The sequence below is a fragment of the Notolepis coatsorum genome (genome assembly GCF_963971535.1).
Source record: "Notolepis coatsorum genome assembly, chromosome: 7".
NCBI lineage: Eukaryota > Metazoa > Chordata > Actinopteri > Aulopiformes > Paralepididae > Notolepis > Notolepis coatsorum.
Window position 1 is genome coordinate 55,679,646 of NC_140171.1, and position 22,606 is coordinate 55,702,251.

Below are 22,606 nucleotides of genomic sequence, written 5' to 3' on the forward strand. Positions count from 1 at the left end.
AGGTTGAGAACCACTGGTCTAGATGGCCTTCTTGGTCAAACGGACACTCACCACTGCACCCTTTACTTCTCCGCCAACTGGTCATCCCTGCACACCCGTCGCAATATGCACCGGTTCATGCTCATTTACAAAACCCTCCTGGGTTGGCCCCCCTTACCTATGTCACCTGTTGCAAATTACATCTGCTACTTACAACACTGGTTCTGCTGAACACATTCTCCTAAAGATTCCAAAAACATACACTGTACTTGGTCAAACTTCATTCAGGGCTGCTGCTGCCAGTGACTGGAACAACCTACAGAAATCACTGGTCACCTATGCCTAAGTCAGCATTCAAGCACTCTCTTATGAACATTCTCACTGATTCCTGCAACAGTTCCTCAACCCAGTAACATCCCCAACCCCTGTCTGTCATGGTGCCCATCTCACTGCTATATTGCGTGTTGTATGTATATATCTGCAATCTGATTTGCTGCAGCTCAAATGTATCCCCTTGCCCCACTTTGCCTTTTATGTCTTTGTCTGTGTTTTGTGTATTTTTGTATGTTTGTTTTTTGTTTTTGCTGCCATTTTGGCCAGGTCTTGCTCGAAAAAGAGATCTTTGATCTCAAGTGACTACCTGGTGTAATAAACAAAGGTTAAATAATATATATTGTAATTAGGGATGTCCCGATCCGATGAACGGGAGTAATTTTTTTTATTTTATTCAACAAACATGACCATGTTCACGTCTTAAACTCATACTGAGGCCTTAGTTTTGGTTTTAAATTACATATCATTCATTTATTTATTGTCGCACAGAGCAGAAGAATTTTCCAAAACAAACGCATTTCCTTTGATTTACACGTGACGTATGCCAAAAATAGCAGACCTACAAGCTCACAATGCGTCGCTCCCGCAACACCAGTAGGTTATGTCCACCTGATGACTCGGAGCAGCTAGACAAAATGTCAGAAGTTCCGCGTGAACAGAGCTGCGTTCAACACGACCAATCTAATACGTCACGTTATGTGACTAGAGTGAGCAAAGGAATGGGGGAGGCGGCTGGTGCTTTGCCAAACAGCTGTATTGATTGCAATGCCTCGCTTGAATGAAGTTAACATTCGTCTGGATAACGTCAACATTCGCTTTGTGAGGATTATTGTCTGCGTTTCAGACCAAAATGGAGCAAATCATTATGTAAGTCGAACACTGTGAATGTATACTAATGTGCAAACAGATTGAAACTTTGAATATTTCTCGTATGAAGCACATTCTCAGGGGCTGTAATGTGAGCCACCGCGCTCAAGGGGCTATTGAGGCAACAGAGGGGCTTGTCTCGCTTCGCCAGTTTCGGACAAATACGTCAAATTGGTTACTAATGTGAAAGATCGGATCGGGAAAGATCAGTATCGGCAGATACTCAAAATCACATGATCGGATCGGGAGCAAAAAAAATCCATTGGGACATCCCTAATTGTAATAACATATATTGTATGTCGGAAATGCTTAACCTGAATTATTTTTCAGCCCCTCCTAAATTATCAGTTTCACAAAATTCCAACGATGCATTCAAACAAATAAATATTTGAAAATGTTTTATTATTGCTGCATTATGAGGACCACATATTTTGTGTTAAATACAGTATATCAGATAATTTCATTGTTACTCACAAAATAAGGAAGCAGAGGAGATGGCCGAGCTCAACAGTGAGCTGCATTTTATTATTTTATTACATTTCTTTCTATTGTTGGCACAGTGTCATGTCGGTCACTGTCGTCAAGTCTCTAGATCCACCGGGGTTGACGTTTTCCTTCGCTGTGACGTCATTATACTCAGCTGAAATATAAGAACAGATACAGTAAATAACAGAAGTCAGTTAAAATCACCATTCACTCAGATATAGAACACAATCGGGGGGGGGGGGTATCAAGCATAATATATTAGTATATATAATATTACACAGATTAAAGTCTTGAAACCCTTGAGAATTTGGATAGAGAGCCTATATCAAGGCGCACACCAATAGTACATTTAAAATCAGCCTGTCGAGTGGGTAGTGACCAATAACTAGTATCAACAGGGCAGTCATGTGCTGTATTTTGCTATTACATGTATGGTTTGCCCTGTCCGTTAACAGAATTGCATTAGTGTTACTTTTAAACCACTTTTTATGGTAACTTCAGAGAAAAGAATACCATCTTATATACACTTAGACAAAAATCATCCAAGAAACCATAGATTTCTTCACTATAAAATGTGCAGTATATTTGGTTGCAACATTTAAAGGCATTGTTCAGATGTTGACATAAAGTGGTATGAAATGGGTAAATAGTGCATATTAGCCATTAACTAACTAACTAACTAACTAACTGAGGGGCGAATTCACAAAGGGATTGCGCAATGCGCAGGTTTTTCTGACGCTATGCCGGCACAAATAGCTCTGAAACACAGTTTGCTATTCACTAGGGATGGGTACCGAACCGAATTAAGAGTACCGACCCAATCACGTCGGTACTACAGAGTACCGTTTCACGTGAGATCCGCCGGTGCCACATTTCGTACTGTAGAAGTCCGATGACGTCAACGTTTCGTTTACCGCGAAACGAAAGCTATGAAGTGTGCCGCTTCAACGTTCACGCGCGCACAATACACGCTTACCTAGGATTTTACTTGATTAAACAACAAAGCAGTCGGGGCAATGGCAAGCCGAAAACGGTCACAAGTTTTGTTACACTTTACAAAGCTAGATGCAGACAACGCTCGCTGCAATATTATATATAATATATATATATATATATATATATATATATATATATATATATATATATATATATATATATATATATATATATATATATATATAATATTGCAGCGAGCGTTGTCTGCATCTAGCTAATATTATTAACACATTGGACGCCAGACCCAAGATAAGTCGGGTTAACTCGCCATCGCTTGAGCGCCAAACCCGAGAAAAGTCGGGTTTTGGTTGTTATTTCTTTTATTCGCTATTTCCATTCACAATTCATCGAGGGAGTCTGATGTTATCATTGGGAATGGGTCTGAGATCGCAAACGTCCAATACCGCCACCTAACGCCTTGCGGCCGGTATTGCACATCCTTGGAATCTCTCTGGCTTGGCCTGTACGTCGATCTAAAAAGTCTGGTCTGGGTTTTCCTAGTCGGGCAGGAGTAACGTTTATAACACATGGATTGGGGAGAATCAAGCACGGCCGATTCATGTTATTTGGTGGATTATGTTGGCAACACGATCGACATCAATGGCGATCAGATAATTGGAATATTCTTTTTGCAGTACATCCTAGTCAAGGTAAGGGCTATATGGTATCAATCTTGTGTTGACCCGAGCATGCCTTCATTGTGATCATAAAGTGTTACTGTAACGTTACTCCACAACGTATGCCATTGGTGACGATCGAAGCATAGCACTGTTTACTATTTCATACAGTACCGTACTTTTCGCACTATAAGCCGCACCTGACTATAAGCCGCAGCAGCTAAATTGAATGATGTGTACATATATAAGCCGCACTGGACTATAAGCCGCATGTGTTTTAATGTTTAATTACCATATGTAAGGAGTGGAGCCTGCGGCTTAATTTGACTCAACACGGGAAACCTCACCCGGCCCGGACACGGAAAGGATTGACAGATTGATTGCTCTTTCTCGATTCTGTGAGTGGTGGTGCATGGCCGTTCTTATATTGAGCTTTAAGTTCCCACCTCTACAGAGAATGACTCCCATTGGGACACAATACTGTCGAACAAATAACATTAACTCATTTACAAGTTGTATTAAGTTTAGCAAATAAGGGAACAGATAAATAACATTTCAATGCAGTAAAAAAAGCAATATTTCGATTTTCGGGTTTTGTCCACATATAAGCCGCACCGTTATATAAGCCGCAGGGTCGAAAAATGGGGAAAAAAGCTGCGGCTTATAGTCCGAAAAGTACGGTACTTGGTTTCAATAAATGAACCCAGTACATTTTACTGGGTTCAAACTGACACAAAATGTTGATTTATTCATTATGATCCGTTTGAAAATTTGAAATATAGGCCTCCCTCTTATACAGGCCTCCTCCTAATACAAGCCTGGTACCCGCTACAGTTGAAACAAATACAAGCCGGGGTTACTATTAGAGGAATTACGGTAATACCGATAATATAGCGTTGATTTCAGATTGATTGTTGATCCAGGCGAGGAATGGCATGGTTTCTAGTGAAATGCACTAAACGCTGCTTAGCGGCGTTTCCTGGGATTACACAGAATTACTCTAAAACTATACTCATATTCACCACGGTATAAAACGGGAATGTATGGATGAAATAATTATTTCTTTTTCACAAATTGAACTATAGTTACTCAATGTCAAATGGGCAATAGTTTTATATCCATAGCTATGATATTTATTATAGTTTCAGCCCTGCAAACCTCTGGCGCTGAATGTGTTAACACATTGTTCTAAATAAATAATAATGATAAATTATTTGAAGTTTAAATTTTTACTTTTATTTTTTTTTACAACTGAGGTAGATTACCTTTTTGAGACTAAAGTACCGAAAAAAGGTACCGTTGGGTACCGGTATCGATTCACAGGTATCGGTACCGGTACCAGTTCAAATGTGAAAGGTACCCAACCCTACTATTCACAGAGGAGGCACAACGAGTCAAATGAGGTGGTAACTGCGTTCCATCAGCATTGCGTCCGATGCTATTTGCACGTATTTAAATTAGGTGATATGGGCGGAACATGTTCCCCTTTCTATGCAAATGAGCCTCGTCCAAAAACACTCCCAATTCACAACGTCCGGCGCAAATTGCACAGTTAAAGCGACACTCCTAACGTCTTCAGAGATCTGGTGGTAATTAAGCGCATCTATAAAGGTGCATCATTGCCAGTGTCACTGCCAGCATCACAGGTGATCATGGCAGCAGTAATTGTTGCCAGACGCAGGCATCGTAATGCCAGGCGTGCCTGTGAAAGAATATTTAGGAGAATAATCACTTTTTTATTTAAGTGAGGATGACATTGAGCCAGCCACCCAGAGATCCCATGCAATACCTGGCATTGTCAAACTGCAGTAAACCCTCCAGGTTCTTGCGTCTGGCTCCTTCCAGACGCCTATCGCAGGTGCCTCTGGAATATCACAACCATCCATCAGCAGGGCTATGTGGGGTGTTGTACCAGCCATTCTTCGCAGAGTGGCAAGATACATAAAATTGCCCCAAGACAGACGCAAAATTGAGGAGACAAAGCAGGAGTTTTTTTTAACGTTGTCGGATTCCCCAATGTTGTGGGCGCTATTGACTGCACTCACATTCCAATTTTACGACCAAGTGAAAACGAACATGTTTTTAGAAATAGGAAACAAACATTCAATCAACACCCAGGTAGTGTGCAACGGCAGTAATATAATAACGAATGTGGTTTCCAAGTTTCCTGGGTGTGTGCACGACGGCAGTCTATACGGAATGATGCAAGACATGGATGACAATCCCTGGTTACTGGGTAAGAAAGTAGCTTTTAGAAAACGTTTGTGCTGTAATATTCATTGCAAATGTATGGGGGGAAAGTATGTGCTTTTGTATCATAGGTGACGGCGGCTACCAACTCCAGCCATGGCTTACGACTCCTGTGTGTAATCCTGCCAACGTTGGGGAGGCAGCATACAAACAGGCTCACATCAGAACGCGCAGTGTGATCGAGCGCACATTTGGCATCTTAAAAAGCTGCTTTAGATGCCTGGATCGTAGCGGTGGGGCAATAGTATAGTCCCAGCAAAGTGTGCCAGATCATTGTGGTGTGCTGCATCCTGCACAACATTGTCATGAGAGCCGGTCTGCCCATGGATGTGGATCTGCATCCTGAGGAGCACGGAGATGTCCACCTGTCCACCTGCCTCATGTGCGAGCAGATGAGGGCAGCCATGTCAGGAAAAACATAGTCACAAATGATTACACCTGATATGCTTTGCTGTCTCTGCAACCAAATAAAGTTGTCTTGAAAATACAAATAGGCCTACATCATTCGGCCTATACCACCAAATATTCAATGAAAAGTAAGAAAAATAACTCCTCTCCTTTGGGTGCTGGGTTAAGTTATAATCAAAATAAAGAGGTGGAGTAAAATAAAATGAAGTTAAGCACAATCGAATATAATATAATTATGAAATCAAATATAGGCCAGGGCCCTCATTTATCAATGGTGCGTACGCACAGATATGTGTGTAACCCGTGCGTACGATCATTTCTAAGCAAAGTGTGGGATTTATCAATTTGAACGTGTGCTTGACTTTGTGCGTATATATATGCGTACCTGGCGCCCAGCGGTAGAATATGAAGACTGCAGACGGACGGCATTATGCTTTCATTAGTTTCATGCATTAGTTTCAACAATGCTGTGTTCTGTATGACCCGTAATTCACTATAGTTCATTGTAAAATAGCGACATTAGTGTAATTATTGTCAAACCCTAAATAGCATTTGGAATAGGTATTTCCGAATGAATTCAGCCTGGTTCATAGCGTTATTATTATAATAATAATAATAATATATAGATATAGGGCAGTCTATTTGCAGAGAGAGAACATAATAATATTAAGTATAGTCCGCTACCCGAGACACATTCTCCTTGATTTGTACCGTAATTTGAGACCCAAAACGCAGTGTTGGATGTCGATGTCGTAATTTCCCCAACCCCCCCCAACTACATACAATATCCATATATCAATAACAGGAGGCCAAGAAAGGATTTTACGCCAGGTTACCCAACATCATCGGAGCAATAGACTGTACCCATGTAGCTTTCAAAGCTCCATCAATAAACAAATCCAGTAATGTGAACGGGATTCCACTCGGTCAATGTACAGATAATCTGCGATGCGCATTTTGGCTGATAATGTCGTTGCCGGTGGCTGGGAGGAACACGACTCATTCAGGCCTAATTGTATTTAATTCAATTGTAATGTTATTACTGGGGAATCTATAATTAAAACATCACTTAAATGCAGATCAGGGTTATCCACTGACTGAAGCCATAATGACTCTGACCAGAACCACGGGCTCACAAGCGCACAATAGGCATTGTAGAGCGCAGAGTTGGCCGGCTGAAATTGATTTCATTTCAGTCATTACAGTGCTTAATGTCAGGTCAGCTTGTCATTTATTTCTGTCAATGTGCTGGTTCTGTAGCAGGACTGGGTCAGTCAACATCCTTGGCTCCCGGCGCACCGAAGATAGTCTACACGCTCCCTCCTCTTCAGCGGAGTTGTCTGTGAAGTGTGAACTTGACAACTTCATTGGATTTATTTATTCTCTAAAAATGTTTATAATCATACGATTAAATATTGTTTAAAATAAAACGCTAAATACTATTATTCTGTGTGTCATGTTTCCAAATAAGATTGTTCACAACGGGAAATGCTGTATACATTGAATTAGTTGGTTAGACCTCGGTGATCAATCTCGCTCTCAGTGAAGTTTCTCTGAGTTCCCTCGGCTTAGTCCATTATTTCACATCCCATGGGGGTGTTTCATGACCATATATGGATAATCGTGCACGAGCATAGACGTTAAGAACAAATGGTATTTATCAACACAGAGTGTGCGTGGGACACGTCTACGGACGTGTGATAAATCCAGATTTTTCTGTACGTACACACATTCTAAATTCTGTGCTTAAGAACGAAAATAGAACACTTTCTAAGAATTGTTGATAAATGAGGGCCCAGGGCTGTACAACTGTTAATAAAGAGGGTGAATACAATTAGATGGGATATAAACTAAATTAAATATAGCACAATAGAATAGAATAGAATTATGAAATCAAATATAGGCCAGGGCTGTACAACTTTCAATAAAGAGGTTGAGTAAAATGAAATGAGATATAAACTAAATTAAATATAGCACAATATAATATAATTATTAAATCAAATATAGGCCAGGGCTGTACAACTGTTAATAAAGAGGTTGAATAAAATTAAATGGGATATAACCTAAATTAAATATAACACAATAGAATATAGTACAATTATAAGTTTTTTTTTTTTATAGGAATAGGACATGACAAACCTATGCAATGATGAAAGATAGTGACAAAAACAAAGGATGCAATGTGTCATGAAAATACAAATTAAGCAAGCTCTATACATTACGCAATAAATGGAATACTAATGGTGAAAAATACTGTTATGTATATGCCTCATTTCGGGTTTGTTTTTCACCGTCCTGATATTTGCCAACAGCGATGCTTAATTATTCCCTCAGAGCGATGCAATTCCTTAGATCCATTTTGTATCTTGACGAACGCCAGTATATTACTAAGCACTAGGGTTATCTAGCTAGCTAGATCCAAGATATCACATCAGTCTGAGAGATGAATATATGCATCGGGAATGCATCTGTTGTATTCGGTTGTCGATGGATAAAACTTTAGTTTGCATGTCGTGGAGTGGATTAAAACTTTGCCCGACCCGCTTGGAATGCAGCCAGAACACAGACCTGAGTAATTCAGCCAACGGCAATGAATCAATTACACTACTGAATTTCAATAGTATTTCATACCACTTTATATAAGAAAATCTAAACTCTGTTACCCAGCCATCCTCCACAAACTAAGTATGATGGGGTCTCCTCTGACCTGCTGTGTGGCAGTGGTTGCCCTCTGCTCTGCCTGCATCAGCCGCCTCTGGAGACGACTGGCCTTCTCTTGGTACTCTGCCAGCTGTCTCTCATTCTAGACACAGACAGCTAGTTTTCATGAGTTTCATCACTAATACACATACACTCTACCGTTTAAAACACAAATACACTCCAATGTATAATGATAAGTGCATGTGTGTGTTTTTTACACTGACCTCTGCAACAGTCTCATGATCAGTCTCCAGCTGGATCTCTAGCTCTTGAGACCGTTGCTTCTGTCGGTTCAACTCCGTTCTGAAAGCATATGAACCATGAGCTGAATTGTGTATACAGTATATATTTGTATTTACATTTTTCATTTTATTTAATAAAATCATTTTTTTTATTAAGATTGTTTACAAAATAGCATTTTTTTTTCATTTTCACATGTTTCCATCAATCAACCAGTTCCCACACTGATCAATGTTGTGTAACCTCACTCTTGCTTAAAGCAAAACAAGTCCATATTATTTCTAGCTGCTACTGAGATGTTGGTGTACATCCACCTCCAGATTCAGATGATTTATTATCACATCTTCATATAAAAGTACAGGAGTGAAATTATTTGGTTTGGTTCCTCGACCTTACAGCAGCAATGGTAATAGAATACAATAAAGCAATATAAGTAGCATGAAATAGCAGCATACAAATTATATTAAAGTAGCATTAATTAATATAGCACAATATATAATAGAAACATATATTTGATTTGATTTGACATTTAAAAAAAAATACAAGATTCCAGAAAACATCAAAGGATGCTACACAAAAAAGTCAAGACTTATTTCCATTGTGGTCCTTGGTCTCAGACAGACAAGCAATACAAAACATGACCACAAATAACAATTTGACAAACTACATAGACATGTACATTTTAAATGCAGTACAAAAAGTAGCCACAGACAACAATGTATCAGACAACATTTTAATGCATTTTAAAATCTAGTTTTTAACATTGTCGAGGAGTCATGATTTGACTTTTTTCTTAAAATCGTGTCGGCTACTAATGCATTTTAGCTGTGAAGGTAGCAAATTCCAATTTGTGGCTCCCCAGAATTTAAAAGAACATTTGCCCATATTTGTTTTGAGTAGTATAGTACAGTGTGGATACAGTCTGTAAAGTGCAGTGTGTGTGCAGTAGATGTGTATATGTGCGTGTGTTTAATTGTTCTCATGTTTGTGTGTGATTGTGTGTGTGCGTGTGTGGGGGGAATAAACTGTCGCGGAGTCTGCTGGTCTGAGACAGTGGTACAGTCTGCCAGACGGCATCAGCTGAAACAGTCTGTGGTTGGGGGTCTTTGATAATCTTGTGGACTTTTCTGACGTCCATTGTATATATCCTGGATGGAGGGAAGCTCACATCCACTGATGTTCTGAGCTCCTTGGTCTTACAGACGTTAACACTTTGAGTGCCAGCAGGGGGCGCCAGAAATAGCACTTGAGTGCCAACGTCCACTTCAATGATAGAGCTCTCATATTTGCGAACGCATAAACTACATCTTAAATTATGTGTATAATCTGGCCGTCGCTTATCAACGACTTGTTTGCAGTCAACATTGTCGAAACAGATTGTTTTTTTTAATCGGTTCATTTCCGTTTTATACCATTTTGAAAAACTCTTTTTTTGAAAGTTTCAGGAAAATATAAAGATTCTGTGATAAACACCCTTTACTGGAATATTCTGGAATACACAAAAAACATTGTCATTTTTCTGCCTATTTATGAATTGTTTTCAAATAAACGTTAGATTATCGATAGTATATAATAATAATAATAATAATAATAATAATAATAATAATGTGTACTTATGCACGCTATAGAAGCGGGCTGAAAAATCGATTATCTCATTTCCTGATCAGCACACACACACACACACATAGGGCCCATGTTGATATCTCTGTGAAAAAAGCTCTGATTATCCTAAGACTGGTAAAATAGATTCCTTACCTCAGATCAGATGTTCTCCAAAAAGATTATTCCAATTCCTGATCGCCATTCCATTCGGCATGAACAAACGAGTAATCTCGTCATTGGCACTCAAAGCGTTGAGAGAGGTTGTATTTTGGAATGCTTAGCTAGAACATGAGTGCTTCTCAATGTCCTCCCTTGTAATCTTTTTCTTTGTCAGTAATTTAGCCCCTTTGTTATTAGTGTACATATGACATGGTGTATGTTTGTTCATTGATGCGACAGTGCCTGGCAACTGTTTTTTTCTTTATGATCTGTCTTGATGTGTATTTGTGACTATAAAATCTGAAAATAAAATATATTTAAAAAAAACGATGCCACCGATGTAGGCCGTTTTGTCGTTGTTGGTAATCCGCTGTTTGTGGAAAATGTCCAATAAAGAAAATTGCAAATTAAAAATAAACTTGTATGGTGTGGGGGTTTGGTGTGTCTCTGGTGTGCATGGGGGCTTGGTGTGTCTCTGGTGTGCATGGGGGCTTGGTGTGTCTCAGGTGTTCATAATAATAATTCATTGTATTTGTAAAGCGCTTCTCAGGAACACAAAGTCACTGACATTAGGTGGGGAAAACAGAGAAAACAAAGAAACAAAAGGAACATAAGACCACAGGGAAACAGGGAAAACAGCATGATACACAGAAAACATAAGGCCACAGTAACAAAGATCAAAACAGGTTGGAGGGGTGGGGGGGGGGTTAAGGTTGGGGAAGGTTGAAGGCTAGGGCGATTCGAAGGTGGAGAGTGTGGGGGAGTCTCTGATGGTCTGAGGGAGGGAGTTCCAGAGTCGACGTGCAGTGCGTGAGAAGGCCCGATCACCAATGTTTTTGAGCTTGGATGAAGGGACAGTGAGGGAAGCAGTGGAGGACCGGAGGGAACGGGTGGGGCGGTAGGGAAGAAGGTCAGTCGGTAGGGGGGGGGGGGCGGCTATGGAGGGCTTTGAAGGTGAGGAGTAGTGTTTTGAAGTTGATGCATTCCGTGATCGGGAGCCAGTGTAGAGTGGAGGACAGGAGTGATGTGTTCACGGGACCGGGTGTTAGTGAGGAGGCGGTCGGCTGAGTTTTGGACCATCTGCAGTTCATGGAGGGAGCGGGAGGTGATGCCAGTGAGGAGGGAGTTGCAATAGTTGAGGCGGGAGGAGATGAAGGCATGGGGGCTTGGCATGTCTCTGGTGTGCATGGGGGCTTGGTGTGTCTCTGGTGTGCATGGGGGCTTGGTATGTATCAGGTGTTCATGGGGCTTGGTATGTCTCTGGTGTTCATGGGGGCTTGGTATGTATCAGGTGTTCATGGGGGCTTGGTATGTCTCTGGTGTTCATGGGGGCTTGGTACTGTATGTATCAGGTGTTCATGGGGGCTTGGTATGTCTCTGGTGTGCTTTGATGTTTCTTCCTTAACACTTTCAGTGCCGTTCACGTAGAACTACGTTTCTGTCGTCCGATCGTTGAGTGCCGGAAACGTAGATCTACGTATTTCTTTCATTATCTATATCCATTCATAATTCATATTGGATTATTTTTTTTCCATTACTTCAGAGACCAGGTAAGGACACCATATATGAAAGCTTGCGTTGATCTGATATTTATTTCTACTGCGATTGAAGCTATATGTGTTTATGTGTCTAGCTGTTCTGCCGTTGGGTTGCAGGAGGCAGGGGGCGCGCCGGTCTAAGCCACATTGCATGCGTGCACGACAAAGGATAATAGTGATGATCTAGCGTTGATTTCAGGAAGATCCGATAATCGGGCGAAAAATGACAACGTGTTTATTGAATTACACAAAAACGCTGTTTGTGTCTTTTCCCTGGAATTGCTCAAAAGCGGCCGGACTATGTTCATATTCAAAACGGTATAAAATGGAAATGTACGGATGAAAAAATAATCAGTTTTTTGCACATTGACCAGAAGCAGCTCAATGAGACTCAAGGACGTTATTAGACCCATAGCGATACTATCAAATATAAGTTTAGTTCTACAAACTACAACTACGTTTACATGGGGTTAATGGGCGGCACGGAAGTAGTCACTTCCCGGAAGGGGCGTGGCACTCAATGTGTTAATTCGTCTCACCTCCCTTTTATCTAGCGTGTGTTGTTGGCTGGTGAGTTTGGTTATGGCAAGCTTGACTCTAAATTGTATCCATCCTTATCTCTCCTGCCTCCACATATCAAGGATGGTGATGCTATCCAGGGTCCTGAACTGACCTTTGCTAAAGAGCTTGTTCTTAAAAAAGGAGTACACTCCACTTTTCTGCAAAATAATGATCTTTAATTTACCACTATATGACAAGATTGTTGTTCAATTGCATGCTCGTGTGTCCAATATTTACTGTGCTCCATATATAATACAATACAATCCACAAGGGATGTGTAGGAGAATTGCCTAAAAACCCTTGCATGTGGCTCGCCTGAGACGGCTGCAGCTGCAGATCGCTCTACCCCTTTCTGTACTTTTTCAAGTTCTACGTCTTTATTGTAATTTTTTTTTTTACCTGGACACAAGTCCTTATTTATTTAAGTCGTAAGAGTTTTTGTCCATCTGGCTGATGGGGGAATTACTTTCTCAACTCTTGAGCGGACAACAGCTGACCGGAGCGTCCTTTGTTTACACGAGAGATCAGCTGTTGTCGCTACGCAAACCAGCCGGCGGGCTACAGCCAACAAAACAACCCGGAGTTATCAAACATATTCCCGGAGGAGATACTAAGGACAAACGGTGGCTTTCGGGGATGTCGAGGAAGAGGGCGACGTGCGAGACAGAAGAGGGCTGAAGCAAGGAGAGAGAGAAGGAGATATAAACCATATCTCCCCTCCATTTTATCGTGAGGTCTCTGGCAAATAAGATGGATGAGTTGGCCGCGCTTGCCGGCAGTCAAAAGGAATACCGTGAGTGTAGCATTATGTGTTTTTCTGAGACATGGTTGCACACAGATATTCCCGATAGCAATGTCTCTATAGACGGGTTTCAGATTGTGCGCTCTGATCGTAACCGCGGGAGCGGCAAGCGAAAAGGAGGGGGGGTTGCTTTATTTATTAATAAGAGATGGTGTAACCCCAGCCATATTACGATCAAAGAGCGACACTGTGACCCGGATATAGAGATGTTAGCTGTAGGACTCAGACCATATTATTTGCCAAGAGAAATCCCCCATGTTATCATGATGGCGGTTTACATCCCCCCCTCTGCAAACCCGACTGCCCCGTGTGACGTCATCCACGGCGCTATTGCACATCTCCAGACGAAACACCCGAAGGCTCTAATCCTCATTTCAGGGGATGTTAACCATGTAAAACTGGACAAATCACTACCAAATTTCCAACAATACGTCAGCTGCCACACCAGGGAAAATAGGACCCTAGACCTGCTTTATGCCAACATCAAGGAGGCATACAGCTCCTCATCACTACCACAGCTGGGCCGGTCGGACCACAACCTGGTTCACCTCAACCACTGTTATGTGCCTCTGGTCAGAAGATAGCCTGCAACCAAAATAACTGTGAGAAGGTGGTCGGAGGAGGCCAAAGAGGCACTACAGGGCTGCTTTGAGGTCACAGACTGGCAGGCACTTTGTGAGCCCCACGGAGAGGACATTGATGGGTTTACATCAATGAGTGCATCACAGACTACATCAACTTTTGTGTGGACTCCAATGTTCCATCTAGGACTGTTACCTGCTACCCTAACAACAAGCCATGGGTCACTAAGGACATCAAAGCCCCACTGAATGAGAAGAAGAGGGCTTTCAACGCAGGTAACAGGGAGGTCAAACGAGTTCAGGGGCTTCTGAGAATCAATCTCAGGCCATGGTTAGACTAGTGTATTTGTGGCGTTTTTTTATACGTTTTTGAATACGTTTCATGTCCCTATTACACAGAAATGCGTTTTTTGGCGTTTTTTTGTGGATACGGCTGAAACGCAAAATTGTGTTTGCGTTTTGGAGAAACGCTAAAAAACGCGCAGACAACAGCGTGTAGTCTGCATGAGCCGTTGTTGCGAAAACGCCCATGCGCAGTAGATACCATCTGCGTGCCCTTCCGGTGACAGAGAGCTGTCCCAAACCAAATAGCTGCAGCTACTATGTGTTGTCAAGTTATTGTTATAAGGACCCCAGTCCAAGCTACAACAGTCTGCATCCCCTTAACAATTGTTTGTATTGAGCCGTATTGTATTGTACCCATATGCAATATGTTAAAGAAAGTTTACATCCATTCATTCTGCTAGCATTACCGATTGGCACTGCCACTGGATAACATGAGCTAGTGTTAGCTATCAAACCCTGTTAGCTCAAAGCTCCTCTTTCAACTTAACAAGCATTAAACAAAATGGCCCAGTCATCTATTCACCTTTGTTTAATACACACAGCGTTGTCTCTAATGTTATCTAACCACTGATAGCTCCCGATATCATCAGTTTGGTGCTGGCTAAGTAGCGTGAGCTAACGTTAGCTTCTAGCCACAATGCTATACTGTTATAATGGCAAATTCCATTGACGTTAGCATGCAGCTAACAATGCTACCGATCGTTTTTTAGACTAAACTATCCGCTCTTGGTGGTCACTTGTGTTGATGTTAGTTTTGTTTCATCAACAAATGACAGGCAGAACACACAGTGAATGTATCCGTTTTGTTTATTGCACTTTTATTAGGCTTTGCTGAAAAAGAATTGCTGCATTGAGTAAATAGGCAAGATGGTGGCGCGGCATAGGCGCCTGCCTTATTGACATTTTCTTTGCTGGAGCTTCCAGGAAGTGTATTGGCACATTCAAAAGTTCTGATTGGTTGAAATTGCCTTCATGTTTGCCACCTACTGCCACCTACTGCTTTGGCAGTGTACTACATCAGTGTGCTCGGGTGACAAAAACGGAAAAAAAACGAAAGTGTGACTCGAGGCGCACGACGTCGCGGCGAAACGCATATGACAATGATACGAAAATGAAACGAAAGGTGTAACCGCACCCTCAGAGAGGGCAAAGACAAATACAGGAGGAAGTTGGAAGGCCAGCTGGAGAACAATAACATCAAACAAGTGTGGACTGGAATGCAGACCATAACCGGCATTAAACCGGCGGGGGGAAGGGGAGTGGATGGAGATGTAGACCGGGCTAATGAGCTAAACCTGTTTTTACAATAGGTTTGATCAGGGCTGGACTGGGACCAAAAATCGACCCTGGCATTTTTGGCCCAGACCGGCCCACCATAATCGGTCGGACACCACCCACCAGTACACCATCCTTACGGTCCCCTTAAATATGCGTACCTACTGTACTATTCCCCCAAACCACTACAAAGCTGGGTAGTAAGTGCCATGGACAAGTGTACCAGTGCAAGTGGACCAGTGTACTCACTCACTCTTGGCTGTATCTTGTTTTGGGTGGTGATGTAAAAACATCTGCATTATAGCAGGCTCAGGATGGGCAAAGTAGTCTATAGCCTGTTCATCCCTGTCTCTCTCCTCCACAACCTGGCTTGACTAGACATAAGGAGAGAGAGCTGCTTACAATTAACTGGTACATTCAGGTCCAGAATTGTTGGAATTCCCTGACAAAGATGTGCAAAGATCTGTACAATTTAAACAATACCATACTGGTAAGTGGTAATGAGCAAATAGTTGTTTATTCAATGAATGCATGGAGCTGTTCCATCTTATTTCATTTGATACTAACTACTCAGTTCATACAGATTTCAAGTATTCAAATATCAATGATGAATATTGCATAAGGTTTACACAGTTAATAGATCACCTTCTTGTTTTATATTCATGTTCAGAGAGGAGTAATAGTTAGATCTCTGTATGTGATTTATATGGCAATTAAATCAATGGTGTGCTTGTTTGTTTGGGGAGTTTGACCTACAGTTAATGTGCCTACCACGTGAAGATGCATGATCAATGGACAGCACAAAAACAATTTGTATAGGTGGAGACTAGAGCTACCACAATAATAAGTTATAAGAGTAAGTAATCCATACCATATATATCCTAATAGTTACCTTATTACCATAATTGGCTGAAAATTTACTTTGCTGCCTGTTGTGAATGTGTTTTTCCCTGTAGGCTAATACATAAGAGGCATACATTTTTTGCAGTTGAGCAAAAATGTGCAGTTGAGTAGGCTATATGTGCTGTGTTTTTATGTCTTCCATCGAGGACCACCTTGGAAATAAGTGTTTTAATGAATGCTTTTAGGTGATATCCTCAGGAATACAAATTGGTCAAGATAATTCGTTTTTATGATGTGTTTTTAATTTCCAAATACAAATCTAATCAAATCAAATAAGCTGTTTTTGCAGTTGAGCTACAGGTGTTGTATATTATACAGCCTTTTCATGCATCTTTATCAAGGGAACCCTTATCCTAATGATTTTTTAAATAATATTATGATGATACGATATGGACCTAGTAGTTGGGTCATCTGTGGCACTTAGTTTCTCAATGGATTTGTCATCTAGGAGGGTTAATAAATAAATTTAGCCAGGGTGTATTTTTAAAAAAGGCGGGGGAAATTTGTGAGACCAAAATCCCAAATGGCTGCCGTGGAAATTTACTTTTTAATGGTTTGACCTACAATGATGCACAATACATGATACCAGCCCCCTCTCAGTCATGTACCAGCCCCCTCTCAGTCATGTACCAGCCAGCCCCCTCTCAGTCATGTACCAGCCTCCTCTCAGTCATGTATACCAGCCCCCTCTCAGTTGTGTATACAAGCCCCCTCTCAGTCATGTACCAGCCCCCTCTCAGTCATGTGCCAGCCCCCTCTCAGTCCTGTATACCAGCCCCCTCTCAGTCATGTACCAGCCCCCTCTCAGTCATCTACCAGCCCCATCTCAGTCATGTACCACATGACTGGCGGGGGGGTGCTTAGTATGAGATGTGATTGGGCCAGCCCAGTGTCAGTCAGTACCAATACATGGTACCAGCCCCCTCTCAGTCATGTACCAGCCAGCCCCCTCTCAGTCCTGTATACCAGCCCCCTCTCAGTCATGTACCAGCCCCCTCAGTCCTGTATACCAGCCCCCTCTCAGTCATATACCAGCCCCCTCTCAGTCATGTACCACAGCCCCCTCTCAGTCATGTACCACAGCCCCATCTGTCATGTACCACAGCCCCCTCTCAGTCATGTACCAGCCCTCCTCTCAGTCATGTACCACAGCCCCCTCTCAGTCATGTACCACAGCCCCCTCTCAGTCATGTACCACAGCCCCCTCTCAGTCATGTACCACAGCCCCATCTCAGTCATGTACCTGCACGACTGGCGGGGGGGTGCTTAGTAAGAGATGTGATTGGGCCAGCCCAGTGTCAGTCAGTACCAATGGGCTGCTGTCCCAGCCTAGTAGTGGGCCGGTCGTTGACCAAACGTAAAACTTTTTTTTTTTATTATTATAAATATATATATATTTTTGTATTAAATCATAACGGCCCAAAGATGCGTCTGCCCACCGGGAACATTCCCGGTATGCCAGATGGCCAGTCCATGCCCCCCCCCCCCGCACCTCTCAGCCCTTCAACTCGAGCAACCCCCTCCCTCCTCCCTACCTCCCATCATCTCTGGTGCAGCCTGTCTGCCCGCGAGGCTCGAAGACCCGCTCCTCCCCCCAACACCTGAGACCCCCACAGTGTGGCTCTCTGCAGACCAGGGGAGTACACAGCTGAGCAAGTTACACGCAGGCAAGGCTGCTGGTCCTGATGGGGTGAGCCCAAATGTACTCAAAACCTGTGCCTCTCAGCTGTGTGATGTGCTCCAGCTCATATTCAATATGAGCCTGAGGCTGCAGAGAGTCCCGACACTGTGGAAAACCTCCTGTGTGGTCCCTGTCCCTAAGTGCCGCGTCCCAGCACGTCCAAGGACTACAGGCCGGTGGCTCTAACCTCTCATATAATGAAGACCATGGAGAGGTTAGTCCTGGAGCAACTCCGCCCGGTGATCAAACCCCACCTAGACCCACTCCAGGTCGCCTACCAGCCCTGACTGGGGGTAGAGGATGCTGTCATCTACCTGCTGAACCGAGCCTACACTCACCTAGACAAGCCGGGGAGCACTGTGAGAGTCATGTTCTTTGACTTCTCCAGTGCTTTTGATACCATACAGCCTGGGCTGCTGGGTGAGAAGTTGGAGGCGATGCAGGTAGAGGCCCCCCTGGTGTCCTGGGTTGTTGACCATCTGACGGGCAGACCACAGTACGTGCGCCTACGGAGCTGTGTGTCAGACAGACTGGTCAGCAACACCGGGGCCCCGCAGGGGACAGTCCTCTCTCCCTTCCTCTTCACCGTCTACACCAATGACTTCCACTATCGGTCAGAGTCCTGCCACCTTCAGAAGTTTTATGATGTCTCTGCGATAGTGGGATGTATAAAGGACGGTGACGAGAGGGAATACTGGTGGAGCTGGGGAGGAGGAGGAGTGCACCTGTGACCCCTGTTTCCATCAGGGGAGTTGATGTGGACTTGGTTGACGAGTACAAATACCTCGGTGTGCACATCGACAACAAACTGAACGGGTCAAAACACGCAGAGGCACTGTACAAGAAGGGCCAGAGCCGACTCTACTTCCTCAGAAGGCTGAGATCCTTCAATGTCTGTACAAGGATGTTGAGGATGTTCTATGAGTCGGTGGTGGCGGGCGCCTTCTTGTACGCTATGACCTGCTGGGGCAGCGGACTGAGAGCAGGGGACACAAACAGGCTGGATAAGCTGGTCAGGAAGCGTGTTGCTTAATGACAAGCATAGAGTGCAAGAATGTGACAATTTGACCATGTGACCGCGGCAACGCGGGAGAGCGGCAGTGCGGAAATAGGCTGTCTCTAAGACAAACTCTAACCTTAACCAGCTCCTTAACAGCGCCTAAACTTAACCGTTCTAACCTTAACCAACTCCGAAACAATGCCTAACCTTAACCTTAACCTTAACCATGCCTAACCTTAACCATAGAAAGAATATTGCCATTCTCTTTGACAAACTCTAACCTTAACCAGCTCCTTAACAGCGCCTAAACTTAACCGTTCTAACCTTAACCAACTCCGAAACAATGCCTAACCTTAACCTTAACCATGCCTAACCTTAACCGGCGAAAGAATACACGTTAAAAAAAAAATCACGTTAAAAAAAAAAAATTCATGGGATTCAAACTAGTCAACAACGAACCGCAGGACCGCTGCTCTGCCAGGTGAGCTGAAAGCGCCGAATGAAAATCTTGGCTGATTACTGCGGCGGTTACCTAATTCCGCTCGCGCTCTGCCGCTCCGCTCGCTCTGCCGCTCCGCTCGCTCTGCTGCTCCGCTCGCTCTGCCGCTCTGCTCTGCGGTTGCCGCGCCTGCCGCGGGGCATGGCGCAGCCAATCAGGGAAAACGCGGAAGCAAAAGCAGCACTCTATGCTTGTCATTAAGCAATAGGCGGTCAGGAAGGCCAGTAGCGTGGTTGGGGTGGAGCTGGACTCCCTAGCGAGGGTGGCGGAGAGGAGGAGCCTTGCTAAGCTCCAGGCCATCAGGGAAAACCCCTCCCACCCACTATACACAGACTTGGCTGACAGGAGGAGCATGTTCAGTCATTAGGCTCATACTACCTAAATGCAGCACTGAATGGCACAGGAAGTCCTTCATTCCAACAGCCATCAGACTATACAATGCATCACTGTGCCTCACTGCATCACTGAGCACAGAGTGACAGTTACCATCTTCCTGGACTCTTACTTTTGAAACAGCACTGTGCAATACTACACCTACTGTAGACCTCAGTATATTTTTACTGTATGTTTTATTCCATTTTTATTCTATTTTATTCTACTCTTATCTTAGGCAATTTGATTTGTTTTGTTATTCTTATTCGTGACCTGTTCCGTCTAAATGTTTAATGTTGAGCAATTTGCAGTGTCAAATTTCCCTCGGGATAATAAAAGTATTTCTATTCTATTCTATTCACCAGGAAGCAAAATTACACTGATCTTATATCAAGGTAAAATATAAAATCCCGGGCACCCAAGTGGCGACCCATGTAACGCGCTGTGCCGTGAAGCGGCCGACCCGGGTTCAATTCCCGGACCCGGCGTCCTTTGCCGAATGTCTCCCCCCCGCTCTGTCTCCCATTCTTCCTCTCTCTCTCTCTCTACCGGACTGCCCGGTAGAACAAACAAATTAAAATCTACCAAAAACATAATTACAAAAGAATATATATTAGGGCTGTCAAAATTAATGCTTTAACTTGAGATTAATTTAAATTATTTAAAGCATTAAAATAAATGTATCTAGATTAATCTATGGAGTGAAAAATCTTCAATTTTAGTGCTGCGGATATAAGAAAGAGGTCTAGCTGAGTCAATGTCGATGGTTTTGTTGAACATTTGTATTTCACAGGAGAGAAACTATTCAAAGAAAGCTATTAAACTTCCGGTTTTAGCACAACATGTAGTGCACGCATTTTGCAATTGCTCCGCTCCCACCAACGCTAATTTCGTTTAAAAACATTATTTGGACAGTAAAGAAAGAGAATAGACCACATCGTATGTATTGTTAAGACCCTCTACTAACCATATCAAAAGACAAAATGGTTAAAGGCAGAAAGGCGACAGAGAAAATAACTACGGCAACTTCAACGGCGCAGGACGTAACAAAACGAGGAAGACACGTCCTAACCGTCGCTGGTTCTGAGCCGACGGCGACAAGCTCCGAGGAGGAGAAGGAAGAGGACAATTTACCGGGATCATCGATTACGGTCCCCGAAAGAGAGTTAATAGAGACCAACATAACAGAAGGTACAGAATCAAGCTCCGTGAAAGCGAGAGCAGCCAGATTTATGGATTCCAACGTCACTGCATCTATCTACCATATGCCGCCAACTGAAGAAAGCAGTACTACCACTCCACTCGACTTCAACACCACCACTCCACCCGACTTCAACTCTCTGACTATCCTGATAAAAGAACTGATGGTCGCTGATAAAGAACAGATGGTAGCTTTCAAAGCACACGTTGAACACATCGATACTAAATTCGAACAGGTTATGAGAGCGATCGCCGATCAGTCCTTGCGAATCACGACAGTGGAGAATACGGTGAAAGAAATTACACATGCAGTCAAGGCGAACGAAGGTAGCATGACAGAGATGGGAGAAGATATGGAAAAAGTGAAAGTAGAACTCCGGAGAGAAATAAAAGATCTTAAAAAAGAAGCGATGGAGAGGCAACTAGAAACCCAACGTTACCACAGGCGGAATAACATCCGCATTGTGGGGCTTGATGAAGCAGTGAACTGCGAAGATACCAACTTTCCAAAAGTGTTATCAACGATTTTGGATAACACCGATCCAAACAAAGTGCCAGAAGTGGAACAAGTTTACAGAATCGGTTCCCAGGGGCAAAGTATCAATGGGCCGAGAGTCATCATTGTCACTCTGCGGAAAACTACAACAAGGGATGACATCATCAAATATGCTCGCAACCAACGTGGGAAGCTGAAGTATGGTGATAAACCAATATTTATCTACGAAGATTTGAGCAAAGAGGCCATCATCCGACGTCTACCATACAAAGATGTGATGCAAAAGCTGTACAAAGCCGGCTACAAGCCAAGGCTATCATATCCGGCGCTGTTATCATTCTTGGGCAATAACGGCCGCAGGTCAGGTCCATATACACCTTTTGAAGCTGAGGATTTCCTGAATCAAAATGGAGCAAATAACCCAAAGCATGACGAAAATGCCGGAAACAGTTAAGCCTCTCTCTCAATATATACCAGTGTTGGAATGACTTTATTGTGTTCATCAATAAGGTCATTCCACCAGTGTTGGAATGACTTTGTTGTGCTCATCAAAGTAGCAAACGATATGCAAGTTGTCTATAACAAAGTGTACTGTGTATAATACGATTCATAATACATTATAATTTCAGTCTCTGGTCTCTGAGGGGACAAATAAATATCATTGCAAAAAGATCTATCTGGAATATTCTGGGTTTATCGCTCAAATGCCCTGGGTC

The 22,606-nt window shown here is 42.9% G+C and overlaps 1 protein-coding gene across 1 annotated transcript in view; it reads right to left on the reverse strand.

Moving 5' to 3' along the window:
• Positions 1 to 1,759: 1,759 nt before the first annotated feature.
• The window catches only part of LOC311231665 (sodium channel and clathrin linker 1-like), a gene marked incomplete at both ends in the record, with an annotated part of 128,244 nt that continues 107,397 nt past the window's right edge, over positions 1,760 to 22,606 (reverse strand). The window contains 3 exons of the mRNA XM_084318293.1: positions 1,760 to 1,819; positions 8,644 to 8,739; positions 8,861 to 8,939. Coding sequence (XP_084174419.1) covers positions 1,760 to 1,819; positions 8,644 to 8,739; positions 8,861 to 8,939 — 235 coding nt within the window. The remainder of the gene's footprint in view (positions 1,820 to 8,643; positions 8,740 to 8,860; positions 8,940 to 22,606) is intronic.